The sequence below is a fragment of the Falco peregrinus genome, chromosome 3 (genome assembly GCF_023634155.1).
Source record: "Falco peregrinus isolate bFalPer1 chromosome 3, bFalPer1.pri, whole genome shotgun sequence".
Lineage (NCBI taxonomy): Eukaryota > Metazoa > Chordata > Aves > Falconiformes > Falconidae > Falco > Falco peregrinus.
In genome coordinates, this window is record NC_073723.1 from 12,777,145 (window position 1) to 12,789,590 (window position 12,446).

The window sequence follows — 12,446 nt, forward strand, 5'->3', positions numbered from 1 at the left end:
CAGGGTCACATTTTGCCAAGCATACATGTACAGATGAGGAAAGCAAGAGAAGATTTTTAATTTTTTTTTTTTTAAATGGGAAGAGAAACATCTCCATCTTTACATTCTTTTAGTAGACCATAAGAGCTATCCTTTTATTTACAAAATGTTATTGTAAGACTACTTGTCTCAGTGGACATTCTGGAATGAACTTTTCCATAACAAGGTGTTCTTGCCTTTCCAGATCAGTATGAGTAGAATATCCACCAAAATGAATCCTTAACATGAATATTACTACAACAATAGTGAACAAGCAAGATGAAGACAGTTTGTCAACTCCTTCCACCCTTCTGCTTTACACAAATAAGCCTTAAAGAAACAGCAATTACACACACAATTAGGACAAAAATTAGTCCAGCCCAATCTTGATTTTCCTTTGTCCTGACACACCAAGACTGCCACATAGCCTTCAGTAGTTACAGTCTACTCTTTCTTCTCAAAAGCAGGAATAAAGCAGTAAACTTAAGATTCAGTCTACACATACTGAGGCTGTTCTTTCAGTGCAGTATTAATAGTTGTTCTTCAGGGACATGTAAATCATCTGAACTTAGTTGCAGTGTAATCTGGACAGTTTTCTAAATATAATCACGTTCTCCCATACTTACAAACAGTTTACTCTTGTAAATGTACTTGCTTCTTCCACTGGAGTCCTTTACTTCTTTACTGAAAACCAAGGACATCTCAAAAAGGAAAAGGTGCCTCTCTCTTCCCTTTCGAATGAGAGTTTTTGGGTCCCACACTTGGAAGGATTCTTGAAGGATGAGCTCTCCCTGAGATTCTATATTTTCATCAAAGCCTAAAAACCCAGGGAGAGGAAAGGTTCACCACGAAAAGCTAATAATATGAGGAAATTAAAAGCATTCCTTCTGTTTATTCAGCGATATGACGTTCATTCTGCCCGCTTCCCCCCCACCCCAGTTTGCAGAAAATGGGATTCCAAGAAAGCAATACTAAAAACAAGACTTGATTTGAACATTGCAATATACTAGATATAACTGTAGCTCAAGTCTACATATAAATTTAGAGATCCAACTGTTAAGAAGTTTATCAGTATCTCTGGCAGCATTTCACCAGTAAACAACAGATCTGTCTATGTCAGATTCTGGTAACCTCTTCCATAATGAAAATGATTTCTTTCATAAACTTTCTGCCACTATAGAAAATGAGCAACTTGCAAGGACAGAGAAAGCATGTCAGGTTGTTCTGACATCAGCAAGCTCCCAAAGGCAACCTGTTTTGGTGTACACCTTCCCTACCATGCACGCAGTGTGCATGCCAACATGTTCCAATAGGGGATGAAAAAAGATAGCAACCTGGAGCTGTTGCCATGTGGTCAGCCTGCCATTGAGTCACTCCAGCACTGATCCACAATAAAGAAAGAGCAGCGGGTTTACTTATCTTGAGACATAATGTAAAGATGAAGATTGAGAACATCAACAATTTTACTTGCATTGTAGTGATACAGAGTTTTTCCCAGTTTAACACACAGCTTTAGAGTTGCAGGATAACAGAAATTACTCTACCATACTGTTCCAAGTGGTATTAAACTGCATTTTAAACAGATTCCGTTTGCCAGTATTCTCTGAAGAGAAGAGCACCATCCTTCTCAAAAAAATAACATTCTCACTATTCTAAACAGGGCAAAAGTATGGAGAGCATCAGAGGCAAGTTGCATCAGGATATTCATTCAAAATCCTCCAGAGACATAAAAAGGAAATGTGCTCACTCACTGTATTTGTCTAACATAAGATGACGAAACAATACATGCATGCTTTGTTATAAAACCAACTTATGTAAAAGATTAGGATATTCTCCAGAGTCGCATTCCCAGTGCTAAAAGTTTATTACCAAAGCTGGTCAGCATTTATACTAACACCATCTCACAAACAAAGCATTTGGAACCAATCCTGTAATCTGATCAACATCCCTATTGTTTCAAATTGGGGGAGAGAGGTGATTTTGAGCATTCATGTGATCAAGGATCACACTGCAAACCATTGAGCTTTATAGTAACTTGGACAATACTGGGAATTCCATGACAAGCTTCATTTTAGTACCAGAAGGCAGAAAGGAAGAAAAGGAATATTAACTAAAAGCACCTGTAAGTCTTTATTCAGCAACTGCAAGGTAAGGCAGCTCTGTTTTTATCTCAAAAAATATAAATGCCAAAGAAAACCACTTTTATTACTACATATATGATGGCACCATCACATACATGAAAACATGCCAGTTACAAAACAAATTTTGTCAGAAAGTTGTTCTAAGCACATAGAAGCAATTACATCCAACCTCCACTGTCTGCCATGAATATGATTATGCTGTTCTGGCTAAGGCTCAGGCTAAATTGGCTTATGCTGACATTTTACTGCCAGAAGATACATTTAATTTCAACCAGAAGTCTGTTATGGAACAGGCAGCAAACAGATGTGAAAATTACAAACTTCTTGGAGACAATTATTTGATATATAAATCAGCAAAAACCCCTCTAACACACTTCCATGCCTCATATAAAGAAGCCAAAGATACTGGTTGAAAAATTTAGCTGAAGTAATCATATCTGACAATTCACCTATCACATTTTAGGTGAGTAGTGAAAAACTTTCTTAGCTTACATATTTTTCAAATCTGCAGTGACAGAGCTATAGATGAGGATAAAAAAAACATTAAAAAAATTAACAAAACTGTACCAGTTGTCTTGTCACAATTGATTTTCCTAAGTTAGTTTGCATTCTATATACCTCCAAATAAAAAGTATATAAAATACAAACCCAGAGATAAGGAAATATTTGCATTCTTCAGATCTTCTCAACATTTACAGCATATGACTGAATTGGAAAGTCACTTTGAATCCTACCTTCCAGCATGCTGAGGTGCATGGCATCATTGGCTCGCTTTGGCACACTAAGCATCACCTCCAGGCCATCCTTAATCTCACCTTTACCTTCTTCACAGCACGTTAGCAGCTCCTGCACAAGATGAGCAAACATGAGTACTCTCTATCATATATTTCTAGAGTAATATGATAGGCAACCAAACATTACTTCGAACAAGCAAAGAATCATTTTTGGCATGTAAAATCTTTTCAAACTTGTTACTCTGCCAATGACACGACAGCGTACTTTGTGCGTATCATGCTCTGTTCTTCAAGGAGCAGCCCAGCTTTCAGCTAGCCACCTCTAATTTAAACAAGATCATCTGCTTAATAAGAAATCTTTAAAAGTTACATTAAATAAAACATTTTTTCTGATAAGCACAGACACAGCTATCAGATGCAGCATGACATCAAGGCTCAGAACGCCACAGCTGCCAAGTCATGAAGACAGTGGAAAGCAGGACAGCACAAAAGGACTCCCTGCCTCCCATGTCAGTCTTTGCTCCGCTGCACCAAAGACCTACTCTGTACTAGTGCTGCTAAAATGAAACAATATAGATTCTTTCAAATATTCTCTTAATTACTCTACTCTGTGTTCACACAGTTAAAAGCATCCTACAGACAAAACTTTTTAACACAAACAAGCATTAACTAATGGACAGAAGTCTGAGAATGGAATACACTTAAGTACTGTAGTGGAATTTACGGCGATGCTGTTCCCTGCCCATTCAACATCCCACAGATACTAACATAACAGTGCCTGAGCTGATACTCAAATTTCCTCATATCCTTTAAGCATTTGAACAGTATCAAGATAAAACGTAGCTTACGTAACCAAAAGGGCATATTATGTTCCTTCTATTATTCAAAAGGCCAAATGAATTCATTCCCTCAGGTTAATTTCCCTTTTCCTTTTTAAAGAGAAAGCCAGGCAATTCCTACTATTACCATTATTACACTATTTTTATTTAACTGTCAATACCACCATCACAGCAAAACACTACATGATCACGCTTAGATTTTGCATGGCAACTCCACGCAAAAGTGAGTGTAACTGAATACCCTCCAGGAGGCACAGAAGACAAGCAGCTTCAATACCATTTGGAAAAACACACAGAGAACTTCTAGAACCGTAAAATGCTTCAGCTATCTTCAAGCTGCAGGCTCTCCATCCTTCCATGTTTTATGTCTCTCTTCTTATGGGGGGGCTGGGGGGTGAGAAAAAACCCCAGCAACTACCAAATAAATCCATTTTACTATGTATCAAAGCCATCTGGCTCTACAACACCACTGGTGAAACTGATCTATCCCACCATTTCAGTAATGTAGCAGCTAAGGCATATTTAGATTTAAAAGAAATAATTGTTGGAATCAATACCCCAACCTCTCTGAAACAGCAAGTATTTCTGTAAGTTGTAACTTAAGCAAGTTGCACCTTTTTGCAAGGGGAGAAGAGACAATAAGTTTCAGTTTAAAATGACAGACTTGTTTCTATCCAACTTGACTTGAAATAGCCTGTAATGTTTTTCAGAATTTTTAAAAACAATCAACCATGGCAGTTCTCAGGTAAAAAGGGGAGACAGATCAGTTACAGTGCTTTTGGAGGCAACTCTTATAAAACAAGCAATGTCACCTACCAGAGACCCAGCGCAGTTCAAGAACACCGCTGCTCAGTCAACAAGATGTGTCCACTGAGTGAAAGCTCTAACTACAGGTTTCCAGAAGTTTTGTTTAACAGCTATTATTTACTTGACATTTCCAGGCAACATTGTAAGTAACAAGAATGTGCAACAGTTGTACTCAGTGTGTGTGTATATAGGCACATATATATATTTATATATTTTATAGATCTTATACATTATAGTTTTACAGATATAAAAAAATTACATATTTTACAGTACTTAATACCATAAACACAGCCAACATCTCGCCAAAGTTTGTTGCAGAAACCATCACAGAAATGTGCCTGTCTATGGGGCCATAATTTTATTTTTTTTTTTTTACTCTGGAAATGCAAATTTTATTTTCTAAGTAAACATTAGTAGAGAGGTATCTTTTTTGATTTACAGGAATCTGGACAAAAAGTGGCTTATTTATGCCTTCTTTCATTTTCAATGGTCTCCCAAAAAAGTATCACAGCAATTTTTGAGGCTGGCCGGGATACTGTGGTCTTGGAATGCACAGTAAAACAGCCCTCCTGATTTCAGCAAGAGCTTTGCTTTCTTAAGAAAAGCAGATTCAGATGAAGAACTCTCAATTAGCACTGACCTTTAAAAGAAGCTGGTATTTTGTTATCCTTTGGACAGGTTTGATAAGGTAAGAGGAGATAGAGTTGGCCAGTCCATGTCGCTGCTGTATCTCCTACATGAAAAAAGCAAACATTTGAAGTTTGTGAGCACCAATACTCAGATATAGCTTACTTTGAGGGCTATGCAATAATACACATTAACTACAAATTCTATTTCAGCAAGGAGAAATAAAAAAAGACAGGATGACAAGATATTCCAACTACAGTACAGATGTTGTCCATCTGCCTGCTCACTTTGTACAAATATTACCTCCAAGGGTATCTGTGAAGCATTTTAACAAACCTAAATACAAATAGCAACAATCAGGGATATTAGACATGTGGAAACACCTCTTTTTTTTAAAAAAAAATTAAAATCTGTATTTCTTTTGCTACTTGCAAGACAGAAAAGAATTTCAGTGTTCCGGGGAACAGCCAGGACTCTCACAGGAAGGCTGACGTGGAGGTTTCTTAGCATCACCTGCTAGTTTAACTGTTACTACTCACGGGAAGCATTTTCCCCCACAAGGGGGAGCACGAACTAACATTTTCTAACTGATCGCCAGAGGTACCAAACATTTAAAAAAGAAAACGGGCGCTTAACATCAAAAAACAGAACGACCTCCATAAAGCTAAAGGAGGAAAACAGAATTAGATGATAATTAGATGAGATAATAACAGATTTCAAGTACTGATCACGGTTGAACGTCACAGCCAGTGTTTGCCATTTATCACAGTATCAGATATGTTTTAACCACGATTTCAAACGGCAAACTATGCACCGCACCTATGTGCTTTCTAACCCTGATTACAGAATCAGAAGTTCCCAAGATGGGATACACATGATGTTTTCACATGGTCCAGTGGTGGCATCAATGGAGGCTCTTGAAGATACCTGTGCATAACGTTAGGTCTTCACACTTCTAATCCGCTTTAGGTGGATTAGACGGTGGACAGCTCTTGATACATTCGTAAAACAGAAGGATCAATGTGTGCCCCTTTGCAGGTGGTGGCAAGAAATTTCTAATACAGTTTTATCACAGCCCTTTGCTATTTTTTAAAATAGTATTTACTAAATGTTTCTTTGAAATTTTTTATCGTATCTGTCTGACTTCTTGTAATTTACCTGCTCTTCTTCAAACACCGAAAACTTAACAGAGGCTTCACAGAAAGTCTTAACCTTACAATGTTTAGAATCCCCATCTCCTCCACGAAAGGCTCTTGAAATTAACCCCAGGAAATCCAGGGATTTTTTGCCCGTTTGATTTCTATTATGTCCTTCCCTCTACTTCTACAAACAATTCTAAAAATCATTTGTGGCGTCAGTACACAGCTAGTGACTCAGAATAGTGGAGGAGGAGACAAACAGGGGTAAAGATCACTCTAATCAAATTATCTGCAAATACATGTTCCTCCAAAATTCATTCAGTGTGGCCAAAATTCCTCCCCAAAACCTCTTAACAGCTGCTGCATTTTGGTCCTTTCTTAAGTAGAGTTCTTACACGTAGACCAAGTAACCTTGGGACTGAGTAAGCAAAGTGGTTGGTTTAGCAGCTCTGAACAATGGCTGTCAACTGATTTACCACTATATACAATTACCACTATATACAATTCAAAGGTGCTCCAAAATTTTAACTAAGATTTCAATCTTTATTACATACAACACAAACTAAGCACATCAAAATGTTAAGATTTGCAGAATGTGCTTGTGAGAGCTGAAAATTCATGTCTCACAGTAGTTGCTGCCAGAACCTGCTTCCAGTTCTGAACTGCTCTGATAATGTGACAGTGACTTTTACATTTGATTTGACAGCTTTATGAGACCAACTGAGCAATAAAAGTTAACCATGTGAGATACAAGATTGATTTTCTTGATCTGACACTAAATTGCAGGATTAGTACCAAGAAACTTGCATTTTCCTAAGAAGAGAGGCATGCAGCATAACTGCAAGTACATGATTCAAACTGCAAAGGCACACTTAAGATGGACATGAAGTACTTACATCAAAGTATGCTCCTGCATGTTCTAATATCAGCTGGGTAGAATCTGGCTTATTTTTACAGTAAGTAACATACATTTGGAATTTATCCGCCTGCAGAACAAAATGCAAATTTACACATGTTATCAGAGAGCATCATTTATGTCTCAAAGTTTTTGCAGTTATAAGAGAGCATATCTTCTCTCTCAAGAAATTGAAATATATAGAATTATCCTCCCATTTAAACTGGGAGCATAAGAAAATACATCAGGCAAGTAAGACTGAAAACAGCAGCAATGCATGCAAAAGGAGATTATTCATAGCTAAGACAAAGATACCAAACCTGAATTCAGCTTTAGGCAACCTGCATAAATTTCAAGAGCAGCTAAGCGTTGGCATTTGACAGCAGTGCCTTAATTTTTTTACCCCCAGTTAAAGATATACACATTTTTGCTCAAATTTGAAGGAAAAGGTACTTTTACAAGTTTTACAAATTTTAAAGGGACCTGAGAGCAAGAATCCATCCTTTCATGCTTCCTATCTCTTTTGTTACTTCTAAACATAAGTTTGACTTAATTACCCAAGTAACAAAGCAGTGTCCAACATCTTCTGGTAACTGTTCATATTTTTCCAGCTCCTTGAGGAATATACTATGGGTAGAAAAGAAACAAATAGTATGCAGTACATGAAACATTTTTATTAGATCAGCTGATATTGATCTATTGTCTGTGAATAATGGTGGTTAGAAAAGTTGCTATTAATTCATACCAACAGCACGAGTTAAAAGAAATAAAAGTAACAAGATTGAATAAAAATGTGTAGAAACAGAATGAATATAATAAGTAATTCAATACAAACTGTGATGTGAAGATGAGAAATTGATCCAGCAGACATCCAGTTAACACATAAGAGCACACAAAAACTTAATAACTGCTGTTGTTCTCCATTAGGGTTTCCTACTGTTTCAGCTTCAAGAAAAGTTTAGCTTTTATCTCAAGACAGAAAGGACATGACCTGCTTTTTGGATGCTTAAGTTAACACAAAGCCTACAATGGACTGTAAAATCAGGTTCTGGAATATGCTAGGTATATTACTTGAAGGAATCATAACCCAATACAAACACCAATGAATTAACAAAGAGTTAAGACTCAGAGCAAGACCTCTGTACACCGATCTGCCTAGGAACCATTTCAGAGGAAACACAGTGGACAAGCCTCTTTCATGCCCCATGCTCAAGTAAACATAACAATGGTGGGGCATCTCCACAGAAGCTTCAAAGAGCCAAGAAAGAGTGGGGAGCCCTACTCCTTCCTACTAGCAGTCACACTTGGAAAGCAGGAAGGAGGGTTCTAAAGAAATGGCAGAGTCTTAAATTGATGTGCTGTATCTGTATTCTACTGAGTTCAGTGGTTTCCATCTCTTTGGAACAACTGGAAAACCTACAGCAAAATTTTAATGTATTCAAATAATTTCTTAGAAGCTGAAAGATGTCCGATACTGAAAACGACCATTTCTAATGGTGTGCCTACCTGGCTGCAAAGAGCAACAACAGTTTAGCAATGCAAGAAGAAATCCTTTAGATTTTTTAATGGAAAAGTGACCATTATTCATATGCACAGTATTTTCATTAGGAAATCCCTCAGGTCATCATTTGGATTTAGCGGTAATATGGAAATGGAAGATAAGTCACTCACTTATTGTGGAACTCATAGATTTCCTGCATGTTTCCAAAGATAATGTGTTCTTTGTTTACAATACCAGGTGGGATCTCCTCGACTCCGCTTGTCATTTCCCATAGATATGTCTGCCCAGAACAAAAAAGATGCATAAGAAGTCATGATAAACTCTGAACAGAAGCACCCAGGTATCTGTAAGCATACATTCCTGGAAAAAATTGGGGAACGATCTCAGAGCATCATCTCCAATTGTGACAGTACCTGTTGTGTCAAATATAGGCTGTGATTTTGACAGTAAGATCCAAGTTCTAAAACTGACAATTTAAAATAGTCCCTGAGACTTCATCATTTAAAATGCGTAGTGTTCTTGACAACCTCTAATGCTTCAGGATATTCCTTATCAAGGTCACGTCTGCAGTCCAGAAGTTCATGTTTTGTGCAACAGCTAATACTGAACATTACTTGCTTCAGTGAGACAATTACTGGGCACTTTTCCATAGAACCTCTCTGAATTTCTATTCAAAAAGTCAGCCAGTAGCAGAACATGTGATACAGATAATAAGAGAATTAACACAAGCTCTTCTCTACTGCTAGCAAAGCACATACGGTGAACCCCTCCTTTTTCCCTCCCCTCTCTAAAACTAAAACCCCTCCACATTTATGAATTGGGAAAAGAGCAAATGCTGAAACTCAGTACTGACAAAAGCAAAACATACAGGATTAATTCCAAAGTGGCTGTTATCAGATGAAAATCTAAGTTTCTTCTTAATAGCGGAAGAGATACTTAATTTGGTCCTACAACTGCAAACTAATCATGCTCTGCTGTTAAAACCAGAAGAAAAAGAAAAGCAACGGTTTGAATCCTGCCTTCAAAGATTAGTAAAAAAAAAAAAGAAAACTTACATCCATGCATTCCCGGAGGTCTCTTACGTAAGCCTTTTCTGTCTGAATTAGCTCAGCCATAATGAACCTTAGGTGACAACAGAAAGAATAATCAAATCTCAGTCTGTTAGATCATTATGAATGCATAAGAACAAGAATCCATCTTTCTCATCAACTTTTGCTTTTTCTATTGCTGCAAGAAAAATCTGAGAACTGAAATGTGAAGAGAGACAACAGATGAAGGAAGCATAAGAGGTAACACCCTCCATTACTAACCAGTGCAAAAAGAAATAGGGAAGGAGATGGAATTTTTTCTCAAATGCTTTTCACCTGCTACAGTCATTTAACTGTTGTCTTCCCTCCTCCCCTTACACATTTATTTCACATTATTTCTAAAAAGAAAAAAAGCATATTGAAAGAAGTCTAACGTAGTATTGAATGTTTAAGATTCTGACATGCTAGAATTATCCATAAGAACAAGCCATAGGAACTACTGAGCAATACCACTCTCTTTTTACCATTTATCCAATTCCTAAGCTGCCAGACAAGCTATGACATTTGTTTCATTATCAGGACTGATTTGTGCATTCTCATTGATTATAAGAAAATAAATGTATTACTCTTTCCTGCGGGCAGACTTTCGTTTTTCTTCATTAAGCTCATGAGCAGCATCACGCAGTTTCACCTCTGACCCAGGGACACTGGCTGGGATTATATCCAGCTGCAAGCTTTTGCTCTTTATTAAAGAAAGGAAGATTTGATTAAGGAAGGAGACAGTAGAAAACAATAGGTAAATCAAATGCAAGCAAAGCTTGTTTGTCTGTCATCACAGTAAAATTTTTCTTACCGATTTATTGGAATCTGAGGAAATACCCAAGGCTTTCTCTAAAGAGGTCCTGTATTTCTCCATGCGCAGGGAAAAGTCTCTGTACCTCTTATCCACTGCTGTGACACATTTTTTAATCTCTGTTGCATGAGCATGCCCTTTTTCACAAAAGCCATCAGCCAGCTGTATCAACAACTTCACCCTCTCTTTGGTTTGCTATGAAAACAGGAAAATATTGAACAGTTACTAGCTCTACCTGTCATGAAGGGGGTCATTTTACTTAACCTGCTACTAAGTGCAGCTGGAGAAGCCATCAAAGAAGCTAGCTTCCTCCTCTCTCTTCAGAACTCCTCTAAACTGATAGCTTTTTTTGTAACAAAACTAGCACAAGATGGATATTAGTTTCCTCGGGTTTTATTATTACATGACTAGAAGCAGGTTGTTTATTTTTCTTTCAAAAATTTGCTCTGTATCTAAGCCAGAGATTAAATTCTAGTAGCCAAGCTTTTCAGAGCATGGGTATTCTCCCTGCATCAATACAAAGGGGGTTTGATGCCAAAGAGGATATTTTGTCCGTTATCACTGAAGCACTCATATTGGACCTAGCGCACAATCTCAAGAATCTACCTCATTCAGACATCACTGAAATGGTGATACGGCGATAAGTCTTGTTACATGCTTTACACTTTATCAGATCAAGACTATATTCTTTAGATCACTTTTATATTATGTTTTGTTGTCATACAGTTGTTTAAGAGAAACTAAGAGAACAAGTATCCACCACTAAATCTGTAACTAGGCACTTTTCCCAATTACCAAGCTGCGTAAGACTATGCAGTTTCTTTTGTGTAAATAAATCATCCATAATGGATGAGTTTATACCTCCACCTCTCTCTCTCTGATACCATGTCAAAGTGCACTGTCAGGGCCCTTGGTAACAGGGAGTTAAGCAAAACAGCCAATAAAAACTTGACTCATGTCAGTTGGAAAATCAACAGTGTTTGTCTGTCTTTTTTTTTTTAAAAAAAATTCTTTTTCTTTCCTAATGGTCCCTCATCTGAGCATTTATTTTCTATGGAATTAGCAAGGGCTAATACATCCTCCCAACAGGTAGCGAAACGCCAAGGGAGTGACAGTAACAACATCCTTTCAAATCGGGCACCCACGTCATCTGCTGACTGACAGAGGAAACAAGGGGGGCAGTGGTGCTCTGCATGCTGGAAGGGATCCAGCAGAACAAAGGCTGGAGCAAAACTCAGAAAGAAGAAAATCCAGGTTTGAAAACCAAAAGTGATTTCTGTTCCTTCTGGATTCTTTTCTCTCCCTTCCCATGTGTCCCATCTACAAGTCTCTTCTCTTCCAAGGTAGTCCTTCAGGCAAATGAACGCCTGCTTACTTTCTTAGACTGTATTATTTCTCTACGAAGACTGGAGAGTCAAGAGACAGAAATAAGTGACACTTCGAACATGCGACAAAATGAAACACAGAAACAGACACGGCTACATAAGCTCTGGTACTTCAATCATGCACTAGTTGCCTTTCACACGTGAAAACTGGTGAGCCTCCCCAGTGACATCTGCATCTCTGTATAGGCCCCTAGAGATGCAGAACAACGTCATGCTGCCATGGCTCGAAAAGTTACAGCAGAACCACAGAATACTTTAATAAAATGAGTAACCTAACAAATAAAGCTCTGATTTTTCTATCTTCTAATTAAATCACAGCTGAATAATAAAACGCCTTGTTGTATTTTAAATCCTAAATGAATGTGCAGTAATCGACAGACGTGAGGATGCAAAAGTGGAAATCAATGGCCCTCCAAGGTTTGTAGGTTTTTTTCAAAAACGTTTTAAAGCTATGTCACTACGATTCTGTCATGAAAAAT

The 12,446-nt window shown here is 37.6% G+C and overlaps 1 protein-coding gene across 5 annotated transcripts in view; it reads right to left on the reverse strand.

The window, feature by feature from the left end:
- TRIO (trio Rho guanine nucleotide exchange factor) overlaps positions 1 to 12,446 on the reverse strand; it is a 255,751-nt gene that overhangs the window by 83,467 nt on the left and 159,838 nt on the right. For all 5 annotated transcript variants that reach the window (XR_008746283.1, XM_055798730.1, XM_055798728.1 and 2 more), the window contains exons 22-30: positions 10,583 to 10,777; positions 10,356 to 10,471; positions 9,757 to 9,823; positions 8,872 to 8,981; positions 7,758 to 7,827; positions 7,202 to 7,291; positions 5,180 to 5,272; positions 2,894 to 3,005; positions 645 to 835 (exon numbers count right to left, since the gene is read on the reverse strand). Coding sequence is in view for 4 of the 5 variants with exons in the window: in XM_055798730.1 (XP_055654705.1) it covers positions 645 to 835; positions 2,894 to 3,005; positions 5,180 to 5,272; positions 7,202 to 7,291; positions 7,758 to 7,827; positions 8,872 to 8,981; positions 9,757 to 9,823; positions 10,356 to 10,471; positions 10,583 to 10,777 (1,044 nt within the window). In the remaining variant the exon portion in view is untranslated. The remainder of the gene's footprint in view (positions 1 to 644; positions 836 to 2,893; positions 3,006 to 5,179; positions 5,273 to 7,201; positions 7,292 to 7,757; positions 7,828 to 8,871; positions 8,982 to 9,756; positions 9,824 to 10,355; positions 10,472 to 10,582; positions 10,778 to 12,446) is intronic.